Raw genomic sequence first — 22,844 nt, forward strand, 5'->3', positions numbered from 1 at the left:
AAGGGGACATATCATGGTTTTAAATCCTTCCTTTTTACATATAAGTCATACAGTTGTGGTCTATATAAAGCGGAACTGCACTGCTTGGGTCTGAATTCCTCATTATTATAGCTCCACAGGCCCCTTTTCTGATGTGCTTCTAAGAGCAACTCGTTTTGGTGCGGTCTCTTTAAATGTAATGAGACATTTCATACCTCACCCCCTCTCCAGGTTCAACTCCACCCTGCTCGACCATTTTTGTAGTTTGATAGAAGAGATATGGCTATGTAGCGGCGTAGAAAAAGTTTATTTACACAATGTCAACAACGGAAGACTTGTCCATCCAGCCATACATGTTTGAGCCAGAGTTGGACCCGGCGGAGCGAGATGAAAATGAAGATGATGAACCTGCAGAACCCTAACAAGTGAGCTAACACAAGCACCGAGCTAACGCTAGCGCCAAGCTAACGTCACGAAATGCATTTTAATAGTCTTTTCGGAGACAAAAACGGCAAAATGAAATGACTAATGAAAACTTTAGACTTAAATTAAACTACATAGGCCATATCATCAAGGATCTAAAACGAGCACACAGCGCTAACATATGAAGACGGTGCAACTGCTAATGCTAACAAAACAATGACAGGGACGTCTTATCATCACACTTTTTAGCGTTATTTACAGCTTACCGAAGTGCTCTGTTCGTCGTCTCCAAAGATAGAAGGAATTGAACCCTCAATCAGACAAAGTCTTTTGGCAAATCCTTCTTTATACTGGCGGAGGTTGCTGAAGCAGTCATCCTTGAAGTGCTTTGCGCACCCAAAAATGACCTTACCCACAGATGTGGGTACATTTCCATGAAAAATAAAACTCAACCAGGCACTTTGAAAAGGTTCTGATGCTGGGAGACGTTGTAATGAAGCGTGTGGGTTACTACATCCAACAACCAAACATTTTGATTTCTCCTCTCGTAACTTCTGCATCCTGGAGCTTGGACTACAAAATAAAAGCGAGAAATAAAAATGGCAGATTGCTCGAAGTGTTGGGCCTGGAGTCGATGTCCTAATTTGGCAGTTCCGCTGACGTTATTGTTCAAAAAACGTAATAGAGAATCGAAAAATCGAAACAGATTGAAAAATATGACCAAAACAGAATATAAAGATATCAACGGAGCACCTGAAGAGATTAATTTGAACTTTTCTGTGCTTCTAAACAATCTAAATATTCATCAAAATGCATTTAAGGGCTAAAAAAGTGGATTTAGCATGATATGTCCCCTTTAAACAGCAATGGAGGGAGTGAGCAGCAGCGGAGGATCATAATTTCATAATTTATAATTTAATTTTTGACTATTTTGCGTACTGTATTTTGGGTGAACCTTCTTTTGTTTTTGGAATTAGAGAAGTGGACCAGTCCTTAGCCCTTGGTGGTGGCTTTTTTTCACGTATTTCGAGTGATGTGCTGTGCCTCACGGGTGGTCAGGTGTTGTGTGTTTTGTCTTGTCTCTGTGTGACTTTGGGGTATGTCGCGGCTATAGTCCTCAACATTCATTGATTTGATTAAGTTACTTTGATATAGTTTTGTTTATTTTCCTACTGTTTTGCACAACAGAGGCCAACAAAAGAATGGTTTTTTTAAAACGTAAAATGTGATCATTAAATAAAAACAAATCTAAACCAATGGAATCTTGTCTCCTGCTCTTGGTGTGGTCGAACTTGTGTTTTGCTGGTCAGATTGGTGTTTCATTTCTTTAAAAATGAGTGTTTGGAGAAAGAATACATCCTCATCTGGCCACATTAGGTTGCATTTGATATAAATGCAGCTCACTACAATCAGCATTTGGACCCTCTTAAAACCTTTAGTGCCACAAAGAAGTTATCTGTCATCTCAAACCCCATCTCATGATAGTATGGTGGCCTAAAACTCCTGCTGTCATGCAAAGCAATCAAGAGGTGGAAATCTCTACCATGTGCTGCAACAAAAAATGAAATAACTACTCTTCCGGTCAAAATGCAAAACTGAGAGACTCCAACTTATGTTGAAGATCCTCTACAGTTCATTTAATTTATAAAAGCATTTAAAGCACTGTGTGGTGGCAAAGACTTGTAGACTGTCTGTACTACCTTGAGCAGTTCACAAGAGGGCAGCCATGGGACATTGTACTCGGTTGCATTGTGAATCCTGAAAGAGGTTATGCTGTTGCCAAGCAGCTGCTTAACGTTCACTTTGGAAATGAATCACATGTAACAGCAACCGACATGGAAAAGAAAAGGAAACCAGCTGGCCAAGTATTCAATCTCAGGATACAAAAGCACTCAAAGCTAACATGAGGCTTCTGAGTCAAAAGTTACTGTATAAACTCAGAGACAAATGGAGAAGAAAGACAAATTTGATTTTTGAAAGAGCTGGTCAACAGGCACGATTATCATGCTTTGTCGACTTCAAGTGGCAAAATAGGATGACTTCAGATCCAAATTCTAGTGTTGTGGTGGTCAAGACCGGTCTTAGTCTCGAGACCAAATTTTAAAGGTCTTGGTCTTGTCTCGGACTCTGAAGCATTTTGACTCGGTCTTGTCTCGGACTCGGGCTGCCCGGACTCGGGATTTTCCGTCAACACCGTTCGAGACCAGCACTAATTCCTGCTATTTTTAAACTTTTTTTATAATGTGATAATAACACAGAGAAGAACGGGATAAAACAATCCTTTATTCATTATTTAATCCACCTCGTATAATGACCACAACCTTCCTTAATGTGACTGAGTGACGTGTGTGACACACTCAGACGTGTGTGGCTACGGTGTCAGTTTGGACCGCGGAGCGCAAGGAAGACATGAACTAATCACCGGTAAAAATCCCAGTAAAACTCCAGAAAACAATCACCAGTAATAAATATTATCTCCCTGGTAAAGACAGTAGCTCTAACAACTGGTAAAATGATAAACTGATGATATTACAGTCTGTGAAGGCTAGTTTCTGTTTCCACTGTATCAGAATAATAATAATTCTCAACAAGAACAATTGATTAATTTGTTACATGACTTTTCCAGGGTTTGAGTTTGTTTTATTTAGTTTCACATCTACCTGTAGCTCTATGTTTTTTAGACTGATGACAACTTGTTTGTAGTTTTATTTCAGAAAGTTTCACTTTTACAGTTACAGTTGGAAACCTTTGTTAATTGAATATCCTAGTTATATTACAGCAACCAAATTAAACTATATCAACTAAGTGAATTAATAAAAATAACCTGTGTAAAGGCTTTTTCAAACTAAAAAAATGTCTTGTGAACTCTGTGACCTGTTAAACCTGAACAACTGAAAGAATCAGAATCAAGAATCATTATTTCTTGGCAGAAATGCTTTTAAACACTTGCTGTACATTCAGCTGACATAAAAATCTTGTTTTCAAATATGTAGAATAATTGTGAATGTATCAGTAGCAGTAGTAGTTTTAATATTTTAGATAATTTTTTGCAGGCGCCTTTTTTGTCCGTCAAATGTATTTAAAATAAACTAAAATTAAAGAGAGATGTTATTTAACTGTTGAACCTTGCCATCATTTTATTTATTTATATATTTTTTTAAATTGAAAAAAAAATGTTTATGGTCTTGGTCTTGGTCTCGGCTTGTCTCGGTCTTGGTCTTGACTCGGTCTCGGCTCCCGAAAGTCTTGGTCTTGTCTTGGTCTCTGTGCATTCTGGTCTCGGGCAAGTCTTGGTCTCGGATAGTGCGGTCTTGAACACAACACTACCAAATTCCCAGCAGTGTTTTTTGTCGCATATACCCGTTATTCTTTCTGTCATATTGCGAGTACCCCTTAGGTTTATTTGTGTCAGCAGGCGTGTCTAAACCCTTTACTGTCTGTTCCGAAATTAACCCTCAATTTACACCTTAAATTCATCTATGTTTGATGTTTTGGCCACCTGTAATTTGAACTTCAGATTTTTTATTTATTTTAAAGAGTTATGCCACATTTTATATCGAATGGAAGAGGAAAATGTCTTTGTGCATCTAAAAATTAGTCCTATAGTGTTAGAAATGAATGGTTTCTGTGTATCCCTTGAGATGTGTTCAACTACCCCTGGGGGTGAAGTGGTATGTCACCGGTATGTGACATACTAACCGATATGTCAGTGGTTCCTTTGGTCAGGAACCACTGACATACCAGACACACAACTTGTTCAAAGAATGTCGCAACCTTTAAATCCCCCCAAAAAATCCCAACTGATAAGAAATAGCTGAGCAACTCGTTTTTATTGAAGATTAACACAAGGTTATCTTTAATAAACTTGTGAAGGCACAGAAAAAGGCATTTCCCTCACCAAACCAAGCTGTTTGTTTTTGTATTGTGCACACAATGATCATGCTCTGGATAAATCAACAAGGTAAAATATCACATTGAGAAAAATAACACTTTCTCAAAGAGTAGGTCTATGTTGTGGCTGCTTGAGACACTTAAGCTGTGGCTGATAACTTCGTTGGACTGGCCATGTGGTCTGTATGCCTGACTCTTGCCTTCCTAAACAAGTATTATACTCTCATCTCCAAACCGGACAGCGGGCCCAGGGTAGGCAAAAGAAAAGTTTGAAGGACAACATCAAAATGAATGTCAAAAAATGCTGCATAGACCGTAAGACTTAGGAGGCCAAAGCAACCAACAAGGAGGTTTGGGGACAACTTGACCAAGATGGAACTATGTGGTATAATGATGATCTCCACAGTGCTGCAGAAAACCAGCACAGATGCAGGAAGAAGAGTGCATCCATTTAGAAGGTTTCACCCAAACCCATCATCCACCATGTCCATTCAGCAACACAGTATGTGGGTCCAGAATCGACTTCTTTGTCCACCTGAAGACCCACAAGGACCCAGAAGAACAGTCATTATCAATCCTGAGTGACTGCCGATGATGATAATTGTTACCACTGGTGCCTCCTGGCCTCTCAGCTTGTACTCTCTCCCTCTCACCTAAACCACCTGATTCAGATTAGTAATCAGGTGAAGAGGGAGGAGGAGCTCTATAAAAAAGTTGAGAGGACCAGGAGAAGAGAGGCACAACATTCGACCAGCAGCAGACATGTGGGGAGAGTCCATTCTGGACCCCACTCGACATTTGTAAGTTTGATTTTAGTTTGGTCTGGAGATTTCTGGTAGTCCTATTTTGATGTTTCTATAGAATTAGTGTCTTGTACCTTTTTGTAGTTAAGAGGGTGGACGTTGGGTGCGACGGCCCTGTATAGGGTTGGTCGAGTGTCCTCCCTATTTGTGTTCAGTTGGGCCAGGGTCTCGAGTCCCCTTTGTTTCATTAACTTATTTTTGTTGCTACTGTTTAAGAACTTTGTGTTAAATACTTTGACAACCTTTATTTCTGTGTGGTGTCTTTTATGTTGGGGCCCCTCAAGCCTTTTTGATATAACATCCTAGAGGGGGCCGTAACAATAATGATGAAACACAGTCCCCTCAAAAACAATCTTATAATATGCTGATGACACTTAGTTAACCTTAGCACATACAATTAGACTGCATATTCTTAAAACTGGTTATTGACAACTAATAATTTTCTGGTCAACAAATGGCCACACTTGTTAGGGAGGTTAACACTTTTTACGAGGGGAGGTGAAAGTCTTCTTAGAAACGATGTGGTATCTCAGTGGAGATTGCTGGCAACAAACTGAAAGAGTATCCGTGAAAAATGAGGGACATGCATTGAGAACTTTAACCCTCATGAGGGGCGTCCTGCTCTCGGCAAGACGGGGCTCCAGCTCCAGATAAGGTTTCACATTCTGAGAGGAGGATTTCTGTGTTTCACTGAGGTTTACAGACCCCTCAGAGTAAAGTGACACCAGTAGTTTATCCAGCACTTTGACATGTTGTCACCATGAACTGCCCTCTGTCTGACTGCCTGTGGGACTATGTGTGGTCCGGTCTGTCTAGCCTGCAGCTGTCAGTCACTGGAAGGAGGCACAGTAAGACAGCGTGTTCACAAGCTCCTCCTTTCACTTTGCTCTCCTTTTACCCACAAGCAAATCAGCTTCTGTTATGGCAGGGGCAGCACTTTGATATTTACCAAACACTCACTGCGTGGGCATGGCACTTTCTCTGAAAGCACCTACCAGCATCATCAGGAGACAAATAGACTGGACCCGAGAGAGGACTGGATAGTGGGTGAACATGCCTGAAGGTATGATTTGGTCATATATTCATCTTGTATCTGTACAGACGGTGGATGACTGTTGGATTTGTTAGTTCTTCAAAACTCAGATGCTGAACATTAACGAATGCCTTTGAACTGAAAGTGAAACAAGCTCATCATGTTAAAGTAATTGAACAAAGTGGATCCATATGTGACGGGGCTGGATACTAACCTCACCCTAAATGCTACAGTCCTGCAATTAAAGATTAAAGGATTTAAAGTGTAGCCTAATATCATCTCATAACCGCCACTCTATTAAACATGTTCTTGAGCTGAAGCAAAGACACATTTCCATGTAAACACACATTGGCAGGGAACTTTCTATTTTAACCTCAGCATGGTAACATTCCATTGCTTTCTTCCTTGCATGAAGGCCCTGGCAGCTGCTTCATCCCATGAGCTTTGGCTCCACATACCATACAGTGAGGCTTTGAATGCCACATTGTTTCTGTTGCAATAAGACTCTGGAAAACCAGTTGGATAAAGCAAAATAAACCCATAATCTAATATAGTCAAAGGTACCTGAGAGGTTTCTAACAGGTTTACGAAGACAGAGAAAGAAAAAGAGAATGAAAATGAGAAATTATTGCTTAGAATGACTGTCGGGTTGGAAAGAGAACTTGTGCCTCAACATTTGGCCTGGATTCCTAAATCAACTCCAAACTTTGGATGAGGTTGAGTGTTCTGCACTGGAAAAACCACAGACTGTACAGCCAGAAAGTGATGGAAAAGATGGACTGTTCATGGAACAAAACTCCTAAAAAAAACCAAAAAGAGTAGAGAAAGGAAAAAATGGCTAAAGATCATGAGGAACCAATACGCTTTATTGAGCATCTAGAAATAAATGTCTCAAACATTGGATCTGTCCAGATACTTATGTGTCATGCATTACAATATCCGTAATTGAATACATAACACTTTAGGGATATAACACTCACCACTTTAAGAGTTAAAAGTAGGTAATGATATTAAAATTGTAATTTTTCCTTAACAATATGAGAGAATCGTTAATGGTCCACTTCAGCTAGGAAGTATGTACACATACTTAAAAATAATGACGCAGAAATGTGGTGTAGGGTGTGTCGGTGACTTCTGGAAGCTACAAAGTCTAATGCTGCTATTTTGGCGGTTCTGTGATAAACTGCCTTTCTTTGTTTGTTACACTAACTAAATCCAGTTAAGATGGTAAAATATAAATAAAATAAAACTGAAGAAAATACATTTTTTTTTGCATTTTGATCGTCATAAATGGTTTCAGTTTCCCTTGAGGAGTTTGATTTCATTAATGCATTGATATTTTTTGGATTGAAGGAAAGGAATCTGAGCTCTTTATTATTTTACTGTAAAGTAACAAGTGTGAAACATTTGAGTCGAGTCAGCATTCTGCAGTCTGATCTGCATGGCTGTGTTTCCGACTAATTGTAAGTGTGCAGTGACTGACACTCACTGCTGTGTATAGCCTCTTCTGCATACATTCCAACCGTAGAATTTCTTCTCACATTAAAGCCACTCCAGCCCAGGGGCTCAAATTATTATCTATTATCTGTAGTGATGACCACATTTAGATATAATTGACTCATTTGCAAATGTCCTGTCATTGTACATCTTTGTGTACTGGCTAAACAAGGACTTCAAAAAGAAACACGTAAGGGTAGCAGCAATGTGGAGTAAAGGTAAATGACAAACACAACAAAACCTCATTGACACCGATTTACCTTTTCAAAATACCCAACTGGATGATGATGAACTACTTAAGAAAGACTCATCCTAAACCCTGGCCTTAACAATAAAATGTGCATCAAAGATTCTTGGGGCATTACATCACCACTCTCACCACCAATTCAGATGATATGGTAGATATATACAAATGATGCACAATATTATCGGCCCATTTTTGATATCAGCCGAAATTGGCTTTAAAATTAAAAATTGACAACTGCCTTTCTGCCAATATACAGTAATTAGCAGATAAATGACTAGGTTTTGCTTCCCTGATCAACCCACAGACATCATACATATGTAGACGCCTCGTCACCCAGGGAAAGGTGTGACTATTGTGTGTGGGGAGCAGACTGAAGGAGTGCTTGTAAATCAATGGAGGCACAAGGCACTCAACAATCCCTGCATTTACTGATTCAAAAACAATATGACATTTTTTCTAAAATATATACAGTATAACTATGACGGAATACATGGATTTTGTAAAAATGTCATTTTTAACACTTTAATTAACTGTTTTCAGTAGGATAGTCCTGAAAAAATATGATATATTTTACTGAACGTAAGTTAAAGCATTATTGATATACGGTGAGCAGCAATTGTTCACAGGACAGAGTTTAAGAGTTCAGAATTTGCCATAAGTAAACACAGCATCATTAATTAATATATGTTATATGATCTTTATAGTGGTAATGATAATAATGGCAACAACAAAGAATGAATGCAAGAAATGCTAGAGATCCATCCATTCACTTTTTGTTCCTTGACTGCATCTTTTCTAAGCTGTAACTAAATCCCTATTCTTGTGCTTTGTACATTCAATATCTGCTTGCACATCAATAAATAACAGAATTATTATTGGGGTTTTTTTTTTGCCATCTTTTTGTGAACAAATGATTAAGATCCATTTTCCAACAGGGCCTTTTAGTGATTTTTGTCTGTTTACTACATAGCTAACATTGTTTGGGGTTGTGGTTTGGTGAGTGTGGTGCCTCAGTAGAAGAGTGGGCTGCCACTGAGGCTGGTGGTCAGGGAAAGCAAGAGAGAAAGATTGGACAGGATAAAGGGATAAATTGAAAAACAGACACAGGCCGGTTTCTTTACTGTGCAGATGAGAAATATTAAGAATGTACTAATTTAATCATAATACACAGCTAAATAGATTTAAAGAGCTAGCAGAAAGGAAAAGTAATCAGAGAAAAGGATTTCTTAGAAATGTGCAGACGTTGTAGATTGCACAGGAAGAGCAGGGGAAGGGGAAAGAAGTGAGTCAGTATAATACTTGTCTGTATTTATGTCTGTAGGAGTATATTTTGTACTGCTGGCCATAGCTTCTGGGGTAAACAGTTTTAGGATATTTTCAGCTCTTGTCCTGGAAAGCAAGGGTATAATCAAGTGGTGTTTAGGCTTGCCACTGTTGAATAATAGCTGTCTGGTGCATGGAAGAAATGAGGCAATGGGAAAAAGAAAAAATCTTTGGGAAAAGAAGCCAATGGAGGAAAGGATGCAAACAGATAAATATGTCTTAGATCTGCATGTAAGGGTATACATACCAAGAAAATTGTGAGCCAAGACCAAAATGGTCATTACATCAGATATGATTGTAAATTGTCTAAAATTTGAGTCCTGTTTTTATTGTATGATGACCAGATCAGCTTTTGCAACTTGTGCCACTACACTCAGTTTACCCAACCCTGTTCAGTTATAATCTCTGTTTACCAGATACTAAAACTCCAACCAAATGATGTGACCATAACTAGTTTGGACAATAAAAGAGAAAAAGCGATGGAGAGGCAAAACGGTAGGACAGTCTTTCCCTTTCACCTAACATTTGAACTCATATTTTTGCAGTCCCTTGAGTTTACTTTATTGTTGTTTACAGGTGGCATTTCACTTCTAAAGAAAGCAGAGAAAGGAGTCCGAGGGAAGCCACCGTATTCAGTGGAAACTCCCTATGGTTTCCAGCTGGACCTGGACTTTCTGAAGTACGTAGATGACATAGAGAAGGGCAACACTATAAAAAAAGTGCCAATTCAACGGCGAAGTAAGGGACCTCGTGCTAGTACCTTACCTCGACATCTGAACATTTCTGGATGTGGTTACCGCTCCACTCCATGGGGCTCCACTGGAGCTCTCAGCCTCATGTCCCGACAGCCTGATCCACCATATCATGGCTACAATTCCTGGACATATGATCACAAGCCCCTTTCTCCCACAAGACTTACAACACTGGCAGAATTAGAGGCCAGAATCAAGGAGTTTGATGAGCAACCTCTCGGGGAACACATCAGACCTCATCTGCTACGAGCCTCCAGCTTGCCACTCACAGTGTTATTGAGACAAGGATCAGAGTCCACAGACGACCCGAGCAGCCTTCACAGTTCAAGAGATCACCTGCTAGGCAGAAACACTTCATGTGAAGATGTCTTCCTGTCTCCAGACAATCCATGTCCACAGGACTGCTCAGGACTCCTGAGACGACTCAACGAGGCACTTGAACGGGTCGGGGAACTAGAAATGGAAATGAGGGTCATTCCTCAACTGAAGTCACAAATCCGCCTCCTTCAGGAGGAAAGAGAAAGGCTGCAACTCGGCCTGAATCCTCATATCCATCCATACCCGATGAATGGAACAACAGAGGCCTCATACTCCAAAGGGGAAATTAAAAGGCCTCGGCATGAAGGCCACAACATCTATCCTCATAACGAGACAAATTCTACACACGAGTGGAGATCAAGCTCAGACCTGGATGAGCTGCTGACTGTCACGTCCCTGCAGGCCAAAGTAGCTGCGCTAGAGCAAAGGCTCCATGAGACCAATCTGGAGCTTCGGAGGATGCGTGAGCTGTTGAAGGAGCAGCAAGAAGAGAGCAGAAGGAAAGATAGCAGGATAGAGCACCTTATGAATAAGCCTGGGGTGTGGATGCATGCAGAGCGGGTAGTGGTCGACCAAGATGGAGGAGAGACAGTGGTTAGATCCATTGAACCAGAATATAACACAGTGTCATCCTTCATCTGTAGAACTGTTGACACTTTAGGTCAAATGCAACAGGATCCTGCAGTCAATTTAACAACCAATGAGAAGAAGGAAACAGCACCTGCTGATGCCTCAGTGGAGGATCTGGACACAGCAGTGGCCATTTACCACATAAAGAAGATCAAGACTCTCCTGGAGCAGCAGTGGGAGTGTTTATGTGCTGAAAGTAAATCACCAAAATATCCAAATACTAAAGTCAGCTGTCTGCAGCAGGAGATGACAGAGCTTGTTGACATTCTTGCATCTTTCTATAAGCAACATGGAGTAAAGCCACAGAATGAAGGTAAGACTACAAACAAAACATCATAATCGAGTGGTACTAATGATGATTTTTGCCAACATTGCTTTGATAAAGTCAAATGAAAGAACAGCTTTAGAAAATAACTCCTTCAGATGCAGAAAATCTCAATCTGACCTTTTGTTTACACACCACATTATCTGCATTGATCGGAGGAGATCGATCTCTGTGGGAGAATATCAACTACAATATTACGAGGGTGAAGAGTGTGAAGAGATCAGGGTTCTCTTTAAGCCTAGTTTAACACCGACTAACCAGGAGAATCAAAACACTTATGAGTAGATCATGGTGAAGGAAAAAGTTTGAACACATAAATTCCCTATCTTTTATAATATTTTTTACATTTGTCTTATCACAGGCTCTAGGATGAGTGGATTCACCCAGATGTCAAACAGCCTACATTGTCAGGGTGTTAATGATGGGTGAGTAAATATCACTGTGACATTTTCAGTCTCAAAAGATTGGATGATTGGCTACTGGAGACAATCTCTTGTTCTGGCCCTTTGTAACAAAAAAAAACATGTGTTGTTTTTTATTTTGAAGGCATTTCTTCTCCTGGTTGCGTCAAGAACCATTGTTTACTAAAAGTTGCATTTGAATAGAGATGCTTTAGAGCAGGGGTTCTAAACATTTTCAGCTCGTGACCCCAAAATATAGGGGCCACAGACTGGGGACCCCCACTGTACCTGAAGGTGCTTCTGGTGAATTTTTTTGTTTGTTTTTTTGAAGGTGGTGAAATGGGATGATAAAAACCACAGAAATTGGTTAAAAGTTGTAAATTACAGTGGCCAAAAACAGAAAAAGGGTTCAAAGTGTCAATATTTGCTTAAGATTCGCAGAAAAAAGTAGGAACAATTTAGTTTAAATTGGCAAATAATGTGCATGAAAAATCGTGAAATATGGTGAAAAGTTAAAAGTGACAATAATAGGTCAAGATATGCGACATGGGTGGTAAAAGTGGTGGAAAGGGTTTATAAGTGCCAACAATGTATTGAAAGTGGAAAAAATGTGCAGAAAAGGCATTGCAAATCTGTATGTGGCAGAAACGGGAGTCATGTAGCAGAAATTCCTTAAAAGGGGCAAAAATATGGCAAGAAAAAGTGATGAAAATAGGTTTAAAAATGACAAGTTTGGTGTAGTTGCAGAAAAAGGGTAAAAATAACCAAAAATGGGCTCAAATGGTTCGTAAAATATTTTTAGTTTCTTAAAGTCATCTGGCGACACCCTGCCAGTATCTTCCATCCAAAGGATGAGAACTCCTGCTTTCGAGCTTTGAATAAGGCAGATAGCATATGATTACATTATTACACCATCCCATGTATTCATTCTATTGATTGTATTTTATATAATGTTAATGAGTGGCATCTGTTTTTATTTCAGTCATTAAGTTTCATTTGTTTTTTTTAAAGCAACACTATTGATTGCATACCTTGTTTTGAAGCACTTTCTAATTAGAAAATACATTTTATTCACTTACTGTACCTACCATGCCATTCAAGAGTGTCAAACTAAATGCAGCTAAAAAAAAGAACTTTTCAGGAAAAATCACATTTTTGTTTCTCCAAAGATGCGAAACAGACCCGAGTGGAAATCATTTTGGTAGGGACGAAGTGAGACAGCATAAACACGGTGATCTGGAACAGAAGGAAAGCAGCTGTGACTCAAAAGAAACAACTCCTGTCCAGGTGGATGTAGGAGCAGCAAAGAGAGTAATGGAGGAAACCAGCCAACCAGGACAGACAACGCTCATAGAAAGAAAACCAAGCAACAAAATATTGGAAGAAGCTGAGCCTTCAGGGAAAACGATCAGGTCAAAATCACAGGTCAGAGGAACACTAATGGAAGGCATCTCAGAAACAACTACTACAAACAGGTGAGAATGAACACATCAGCAAATCAGGGTCTGTATATTGCATCTCTACTCTTCAGAAAATTGGATCCTTTAAGTTTGCAGGAAATCTTAAAGAAAGTGTCTCTTTGTACTGTTGCCGTACGAACAACCCCTGGTGCTATTGGTACGTTTACCGACGTACACGTACGTAGCATCTTAGGGTTAGGGTATTGTTATAACCCTATATTGCAACAGTTTTTAAAGTTAGGTTTACAGTTAGGTTTAGTCACGTGACCTAAACTGGCCAAAGTGGGGCGCTGCGTACGGATGGAATGGCAATGGTGTATTGATACAGCAAACGTACGGGTAGCCACTGACTATCTAAAACTAATTCTTGCCGTTCTCGGCTAAATATTTGTCACTTTTTCCCCCTCCAACAGTGAGCCAGTGAGTGCAGACTTCATAGCTGCTTGCTGCTTCCTCAAAGATCACATGAACCACATGGATAACCCTAACAATGACACGGTATTTAAAGTACTTTAAAATAATCACATTCAACTTATAGCAATTAATAGATACTGTATATTGTCTTGTCCATGCAATATGATTTATGAGTGACAAACCAAATCCAAAAATGTTGCTACTTTTAAGTGTTTGGCTTGTAAGTTATGCATTATATACTGTATATTTACAATTATGAATGTGTTATAAACAATTTACAATGTTATAAATACAACAATTATCCTGAAAAAAGGCCCCATTGATTGTAAAATGTGAGCGTTTGGCAGCATTTAGTGACTCAGCATCACCATCTCTTCCCCAGAGGAAAGCCCTGATGGTTTTATTCCAGCACTGGTTCTGTGTGGCAGCAGAAGAAACCTCTGAATCCAACAGAGTGTCTCTGTATCTAAAGGAAGTGAAGAAGGCTGCTCCTTCCCTGCTGGCCTTCCTGGTCAACCTGGCAGACGACAACGGCAACACAGTGCTACACTACAGCGTCTCTCACTGCAACTACGACATTGTCAGCGTGTTGCTTGATACAGGTACGCAGAGTTTGCGTCACTTGCTTCACTTTTGTTCCTCATAGCCTGTTAGCTTCTTTTCCTTGATTTACATTCAAACCTTTATTATCATATCAGCAGTTAAGAGTCATTAGTAGTCAATTTTTGAAATATTGTCGTTTTTTCACCACGGCACACATCACTAACTTACGGCAACGTCGGATTATTACGTAAGATTGTTGAAGTAGGAGTGTGACGATGTCTTGATACGACAATATATCAATATTTTTTTTGCACGATCGATTATCGATATGCCCGCGCTAAGTATCAATTTTATTTTATTTTTTAAAACCTTTTCTGCTTTTTCACTAAAATGTGCAGCTAGGTCTTCACAGAAATGTTGTCACTATTTGTTATAGGAACCACTATATTGTTTACTGGAATACTGCACTATAATGGTGTCACTGGTTAGAAAGACCCTTTTTTTGTTTACAGAAAGCACTATTGGAGATACTTATTCGTTTACATTGGTATGTTGACACTTATTTACAGAAATGTTGCATTAAAATAGTGACACTTTTTCAATTTATTGTCTTCCAGAGATATAAAATAAAAATTGTATTTTTTCACTTAATCTTTTTTTTTCTTGTAATGTCATAGATTATCATAGATTGATTTCTGACCAATATATCAATAATCGCAGTATCGTCATTTTGTGAGATAATCGCTATCGTGAGCTTTGTATCGCGCATCGTATCGTGAGGTACCCAGAGGTTCCCACCCCTAAGTGGTAAATGGACTTGATTTATATAGCGCTTTATCACCAAACTGAAGCAGTCTCAAAGCACTTTACACATCAGCTCATTCACCAATCACTCTCACATTCACACACCAGTGGGACAGGACTGCCATGCAAGGCGCTAGTCGACCACTGGGAGCAACTTAGGGTTCAGTGTCAGTCTTGCCCAAGGACACTTCCACACATAGTCAGGTACTGGGATCGAACCCCCAACCTCTCGATCGGAAGACGACCCACTACCACCTGAGCCACGGTCCCCCAGTGGAAGTGCGTCTGATTGTCAAAGCCATAGACATTATATACGTAGACACCGCATCAACTGTCGAGGGACGTGTCTACAGCGTCGCCATCTTGGAACGGTGCTGGTGGAAGTAGTATAGTAGTATAGTAGTAGTATATTCTAGCTATAGTGAAATAAATGCCGACAGGACGGACAGAACCATCTATGTTATGAATCTAGCGTTCCTAGCAACAGCCTGTTACACTTACTTACACTTACTGCAGTAATTGATGGGTTAGAAAGAATACAGCGTCTATTAGAGCTAATAATAGGCTTAATTAGAGATGGAATTATTTTTGTTGTAGACAATTCTTCATTTCTGGCTACATTGCTCACATGTTTAAGGTTTCCCAAAGACAGGAGTTTAAGGAGACAGTGGGAACTGGCAGCGAAACGGGAAGGTTTTGTGGCAACTGAGAGGTCCGTGCTCTGCAATGATTACTTCAATTGACCGGCTGAGACAGGAAGTGAAATACTAAATACTCTTGTTGATAGTTTTCTGTGACGATTGTTCATGTTCGTGTTCCTTGAATATTTCAGTTCTTTGTCTACAATAATAATAAAGATGATGATGATAGGCATATAATATTAATAGTGACAGTAATAATAGTAATGTTATAATAATAATAATAATAATAATAATAGCAATAACAAAATAATATCCAGTAACTATAATACAATAATAAAATATGATTAATAATAAACTATATAAAACGAATTATAAGGTAATACCAGTAACTATAATATAAAATATTAATAATAAAAAATAATATGAGAACATGAGAATGTAATGATAATTATAAAAATAGCAATAACAATATTACAGTGGTAGTACAATTATACAATATATAATAATTGCCAAATGCAATGTATAACTTTAAGCAATGTTTTCAATAAAAACCTAAGGACATCTGAACATTTTCTGGGTTCCTTTTGTTCTATTTATGTGTATGTATCTATCTATCTATCTGTTCTGTAAGAAGTGACCTGTGGATATTGTTGTCTTATAGGAGTGAGTGATGTGAACTTTCAAAACTTTGCCGGCTACACAGCTGTGATGCTGGCCTCGCTGACGGCGCCTGACGGACCTCGTGGCATGGAGGTGGTCCGTAGGCTGATGGAGCTGGGCAACATTAATATCTGCTCCACACAGGTATAACACAACCACTGTGTGGATATGTCACAGAATAGAATAACCTAAAGACCCTTGAACCCTCCTATTATCCTCAAATATTACTAACACGTTTTACCCTTGGGGTCAATCTGACAGCCAGGGATATTTACCTCCAGAAAATAATTTTCAGAAAATTGTTGACCAAGTTGGTGTGTCAGGCACTTTGTTTATTTGTTGAAAACATAAATAACCCCTTGATAATGAAACCTTGACCTGTTCTCTAGCGCCACCATCAGGTCAAACTTTTAAATTAGAATGTATTTATCTTGAATAGTTTTCATCCAAATCTTCTCAAATTTACTGACAACATTAATGCCCACAAAAGTTTGAACCCGATTGGTTGCCGTGAGTATATGACCTTTCCTGCAGCGCCACCATCAGGTCAAACTTTCAGTTTTAGAGTTAGTTTGTGTTTATTTATTAGGATCCCCATTAGCCATAGCAAAAGCTGCTGCTATTCTTCCTGGGGTCCATAGTTAGTGTATCTGAAAAATCTTTCATCCAATGCTTTTCTAATTTGGGGTACACATTCATGACTGTCAAAGAATGAATCAAAATACAAGGTATTGATTGTTAGTTAGCAGATAAAACTCCTTTTAGTTCAGTGGCCAAATATGGACCAGTTTTATCTCAAGTGAGCCACAGATTAGAAGATGAGAAAACAAGAGATTTCAATATTAATGTGCCCTCTTTTGCACTCCATGTATTAATTATATATAAAACGGGGGTTCTCAACTAGTCTCACCCTGGGACCCACATTTTGCCATGCTCATTAAATCGCGATCCACTTTTTTAGAGTTCAACCAACCAAATGTATTTCAGTTTAGTTTAATTTCTATTTAATTTGGTGGTACAGTGTAAAAAAATAATAAAGATATAGGTAACAGATCATTGCTTTCTATTGCCCAAAATGTGGTTAAATGGTACGTTCCTGCAAGGATATATCCCATTAAAATAAATCACAGAAAAAAATTCTAGTTATTTATAATGAGTTATTCTTCTTTCTTTTCCCTAAGCAAATGTACATGACCCAATTAAAACAAGTCCGGGACCCACTTTTGGATCCCACCCATTCATTGAGAACTTCTGACCTAAGATTTTCAAAAACTGCATCTGCTTCCATGTAACCCAGTGTTTCTGAAATGGGAGTACGCAATTGGTACAGGGGGTACTTGAGACAGAGAGAGTTTATTTTTAAGTTAAAAATGATAATCATACAAAATCATGCCAGCAACTCACAAAACAACAAAAACACAAAATAAGAGAAAATTTACTGACTAATATGAAGAGCAGACAAACAAAACAAAACAAACAAAATGAACCAAAAACACATGCACTAAAAGAGAAAAATACTTACTATTACCAGCAACATACAAAAGGACAACAAAGACACACTAAATGAGAGAAAAATACACAAACATACAAAACGACATAAGAAACAACAAAATAACAAAAACACACAAAATGAGAGAAAAATATACTGAATAATAAAAAAGAACAGACAAACAACAACAAAATACATAAAATGACATCAAAAACACACAAAAAAATGGCCACATTATTGGATTATTGAATGACCAAAGACAATAGGGCTGGTAGTTTTACACTGACCTCCACAATAGGGAGTTCAGTTTAAAACCACCCTTCTTCCCCTCACCTGTCTTTCTGTTGTTATTCCTTTTTTTTCAAATAAATATGGGGCGCCGCTCTTTTGGTGACCCACACTTCTCCTGCTCCTGTCTCCCCACGTTCAAAACTTAGAGAAAGGGGATTCTTGAGCCAAAAATGTTTGAGAACCACTGATGTAACCAATTCTGAATATACCAAAGAATCTCCTATTTTCCACGCCAAATTCACCAAAATCCCAGCCATGTCTGTATTCACTTTGGGCCCCCTCACTTTTCTAAAGTTTCAGCATGTTTCATTATATGAACTAATGGAGGAATAATCTAACACCTGATTATCTACGTTTCCTCTCTGCACAGACAGGTCAAACAGCTCTACACTTGGCTGTGAGACACGGCCGCGTTGTGATGGTCCGCCTGCTGCTGAGCTTCGGGGCGGACGCCAACATCCAGGACGCACAGGGAACCACGGCGCTGATGTTTGCCTCAGAGAGAGGACACACACACATTGCTAGATTACTGCTGGAGAGAGGCCAGTGTGACCTCATGCTTGCTAACAAGGTAACATAGCAGCAAAACATTAGCATAGCATTAACATAGCACTAGCATAGCACTAAGCATTAAGCGTTAGCCTAGCAATATCATTAACCTAGCATTAGCATTAACCGAGCATTAACGTAAGCCTAGCATTAGCATTAATTTAGTTTTAGCATTAGCCTAGCATTAGCATTAGCCTAGCATTGGCAATAACCTACCAGTAACTTTTACTTTAAGTACAATTTAATTAAGCTACTTTTTACTTGTACTTGAGTATTTTATGTATGACTTACTTGTACTTGAGTACAATTTTAATTAAGTAACAGTACTTCTACTGGAGTCGGATATATCAGTACTCTTTACACCTCTGACTAAAAAATATATACAAAATGGCTCCAAAAATACTCACACAAAATTACAGAAGAGTATATATTTACAAAAATACACAAAATGGCAACAAAAACACAAAGAATGACTTCAACAACACACAAAATGACGAAAATACACAAAAAGACTTAAAAAAAAAAAAACACACGTAATGACAGAAAAACCTATTCAAACTCATGTTTTTTTTCCTCCATTAATGCTCTGACAACAATTTTGACAATGTGGCTTTTGGATGGATGGATGGATGGATGGATGGATGGATGGATGGATGGATGTTCCCTGGATGGACAAACTGCACTAAGAAGCAGTGATGCTTAAAGTCTGCAAAAACAATCACTCACAGACAAAAAACAAAGAACAGATTAAATCACAAAGTTAAAATTTAGACACAGGCAAGCTTCCATCATCCCTCCTTTCTGATCCTTTTTAAGAATTCCTGTAAAATTTGTGAACAAACCGGCAGACGGACTTATGCATTCACATTACTGAATGGGAAAAGGAGCTTAGATGGATGAAAGCTTGAATATTTGGACTCATGCTGTGTGGATGTGGGTGGAATGACACTCTTGATACGGCAGAGTACGGTTTCAGCAGGATTAATCAAGGCCACAGGGAGACAAATCTTCCCAGGCGGAGACGAGCTAATCCGCTAACAGTAGAAAACTGTCTCGGCCCGCCGGGGTAGAAGAGGAGGCACTTGTTTTTAGGCTTTAAATTAGACCTATGGGAGCCAAATTCTAATGTGTCTTGGCCCGAAACATGTAAACAAAACATGTCAATGAATAGTTTCTGGGATAAACTCATTGGTTAGTCCCAAGCTGCAGTGTGTCATTAGGTCAGTTCAAAAACCATCTAGAACAGGGGTCACCAACACGGCGCCCGCAGGCACAAGGTAGCCCTCATGGACCATGTGAGGGGAACTGATAAAGTTTAAGTATTAAATTAACCAACTTTAAATGTTTATTTTCACTGAAACATTGTGACAAATGTTTTTAAATGCTGCAAATTTGGTTTACGGTTGTGGTATGTTATATATAGTAATAAAATATAAATAGAATTTATTTTTTTTAAACGCATGGTGGATTTTACAAATTTTTACGATAAGTTAAAAGTTGTGTATAGCGAGTAAAATAGAAACATGGGGATTTAGAAAATGAAACAATTGCATTAAAGCTGCAGTATGTAAGTTTTTTTGGCATCATTTGGTTAAAAATCCATAATCATCTTTGAGCATATTGTATACCAAAGTGTTCTGAGTGGACAGTGAATCTCTTCTCTTTCTCCTGGTACTGTAAATGACATTTATAAATCTAGGAGTGTGATGCTGGATGCCAGCCAATCAAAGATCTTTTTACAAACACGTACATGAGCTGTTTTGGGCATTACTACTGGCTGCTTGACTAACGTCAGGCATGTTCACGTACCAAGTGCAATGGTGGACGTTCCAGCAGAAGTCTTCATTGTGGCGTTAGACACAGCAGTCACACAGCAAATCATGCAAAAAAAGGCAAACTGAGGTGGAGAAGCAACAGTTTAAAGACACAAACATACTGCTTTGGGTCCTCACGGATCTCCGTCTGCCCCACACACTGGTATCAGAGGGAATGTGATAACAGGCGGGATAAATCGCGTGTAAACCTAAGAGAAGATTATTTTAGGTGGAGAGAACAGACGGATTTCATTTTACAGTCTGGATGTGGAGTGATGGTTGTCAGTCCGCTCTGTGTGAGTTTTCTGGCGGGGAGGGTCCGCTGCTTTGGGCAATAACTACAAAGTGATACGTGCATTCGTGTCAGAGTCTCTGAAAACACCAGGAAATTATCCACTAACACAGGATAACATCCATACATTTGTCACTAGTTTCTATTGAGGAAGAAAATTGCTGAGTGTTCACAAAGATACCGGTAAGGGAGGATAAGTTTCGGTTTCAAAACGGAGCAGAGAGAGGATTCTACAAACTGCAGCTTTAGTTAGAATAGATTTTGCATGTTGAAACAAACATTTCTGACCTTTTTAAGTGCCTGCTAGTCTCCCTTATTATCTTAGTCTCTAATTAAAGTGGAACCATGAAATTGTAGTATTTAAGAAGCTCCTTTCAAACTGGTAGCCCTTCGGACTATACAGTAAGTAGCTCACAGTTTCAGAAAGGTTGGTGAACCCTAATCTACGCTATGTTAACTACTTTTTTTTTTGTTGCTATGTTAACTACTTATTACTCACTATACCGCTCTATTCATAATTCTCTCAATTCAAAATACTCACCACAGAATGCAGAATGCAAGTTTTTATAGGAGGGGCGGGGCTTACAGATTCGTGATGTAAGAAGCCACCAAAACGTCACAAACCACCATTCTCAGCCAATAGCAAAATTCGATTCAAAAGCTGGATTTCAACCCCAGTCACTCTTATATTTTTTAGAACAAAATACACCAAATTGAAATACTTTGACTACAATGTCAAGAGTTGGACAAGAATCAATCATCATCACTACTTCATACACAAATTAAAAAAAAAAAAAAATCTGTTTTTCGGGTTGAGTTGAGACCTCTAACAGCTGCGGTTGACATTCTGGATGTTGCATTTGAAAATCCAAAACACAGCTATTTTGATAAATGTCTGTATGTTCCTCATGGTTTACTCCATCTTTCTCACACGATCCAAAAACCTGTAAGTTATGTTAACTAAAGTTTCCGACTTGCCAGGGGACGTTTGTCTGTCTTTATTTCCTTAAGCAGAGCAATAAAGTTTGTCTTACGCCTCTTTTTGCACAAATTATTGTGTAAATTACCAAAGAATCCAGTTGTAGTTATTTCAAATCCACCAATTATAGAAACTCAACAATATATTTAGGGGCTTGCATTTGTCCTTTGTTTATATCACATGAATGCAGTCATTTTTAATTGCAAATTGTGGAAAGACCACTCAGTATTTTCACAAATCTTGCAATTTCTCACAAACAGTTCCACAAAGTTCCTCTAAATTACACAAAAATTGGTAACAAAATCAAGAATTTTTTGAAGTGAATTGAACTAATGTTGAAAAGTAGGGCACAATCATGTTAAAATTGTTCTTTTGTTGTCGTTTTTTCTCACAAACTGTGAGACTATTTGTCCCCTGAACTTAAATGAGCTTTACACGCCTGGTTTACAGTACGTTGACATTTGAGTTTGCTGCAGAAGCATTACCGTAATAACTTTTCATTATTACATCAGTAAAACTGGCAAATTAGCTTCATAATTGAACTAATCTGTTGTTGTTTTCTTGTTTCCAGAGAGGTCAAACTGCACTCTCTATCGCCACACAGATGTCTCACACAGACACTGCTAACCTGCTGCAGGCTCACGCTAAAGCTCGAGCCTTGTAGGACCAGAAAGCAGGAGAAAAGGAAGAAGAAGAAGAGAAAAAAAAAAGAAGCAGGAGAAAAGATACTAAATGTTCGTCACACATTCAGATTTTCCTGTCAGATTGACTTGTTCTTTTTCACTGTATTTTAGAAGCGAGCTACAGTTTGAATGGAATAAAACTCTAATATAAGCAAACACTTCACTAACTTGGAAGAGGGATTGGTTTATAGGGTTTTACAGTAAATTACTCCATTGTGGTTTGACGTTTAAGGTCATCTCTGATCACTGTTTGAGAGGTTTACGCCTTAAAAAAATATATTATCGCCATGTTGATGAAATATATGTAAATAACTTTAGGATTGAACGTGTGTAAGTGCCTGTAACAGTATTTATGCGATGGACTGGTGACGGATGTGTTCCCTGGGATGGAAGGACGTTGTTTCGACAATAAACTGTGGACAAATATCTAAAGGTTCATATTTTGAGAAATGTTCACAACGTAGTTTATGACTGATACATTTTGATGTTTATTTAAAGCATCATAAATAAATCTTATTAAAAATGGGAACAATTGGGGAGTTTTTTATTTGGATTTATATTTGACATTTATTTGCTATTTGCTGCAATGACAAACATCACCAG

At 38.6% G+C, this 22,844-nt stretch overlaps 1 protein-coding gene across 1 annotated transcript; it reads left to right on the forward strand.

The window, feature by feature from the left end:
- The first annotated feature begins 5,875 nt into the window (after positions 1 to 5,875).
- On the forward strand, positions 5,876 to 22,255 carry LOC114478703 (KN motif and ankyrin repeat domain-containing protein 4-like). Its single transcript, XM_028471863.1, has 10 exons — positions 5,876 to 6,159; positions 9,613 to 9,691; positions 9,773 to 11,209; positions 11,583 to 11,646; positions 12,792 to 13,097; positions 13,496 to 13,580; positions 13,879 to 14,098; positions 16,146 to 16,288; positions 18,295 to 18,495; positions 22,130 to 22,255. Exons 2-10 carry the CDS (start codon positions 9,676 to 9,678, stop codon positions 22,220 to 22,222), a joined length of 2,565 nt encoding a protein of 854 aa, XP_028327664.1. The 5' UTR covers positions 5,876 to 6,159; positions 9,613 to 9,675; the 3' UTR covers positions 22,223 to 22,255.
- The last annotated feature ends 589 nt before the right edge of the window (positions 22,256 to 22,844 follow it).

The sequence above is a fragment of the Gouania willdenowi genome, chromosome 17 (assembly GCF_900634775.1).
Source record: "Gouania willdenowi chromosome 17, fGouWil2.1, whole genome shotgun sequence".
Lineage (NCBI taxonomy): Eukaryota > Metazoa > Chordata > Actinopteri > Blenniiformes > Gobiesocidae > Gouania > Gouania willdenowi.

Bases quoted from the DNA above. Each gene is read 5' to 3' on its own strand.
- LOC114478703 (XM_028471863.1), top strand. The intron at 11,210-11,582 runs GTAAGACTACAA...GTCTTATCACAG, and splicing joins AGTAAAGCCACAGAATGAAG to GCTCTAGGATGAGTGGATTC. The intron at 11,647-12,791 runs GTGAGTAAATAT...GTTTCTCCAAAG, and splicing joins TGTCAGGGTGTTAATGATGG to ATGCGAAACAGACCCGAGTG.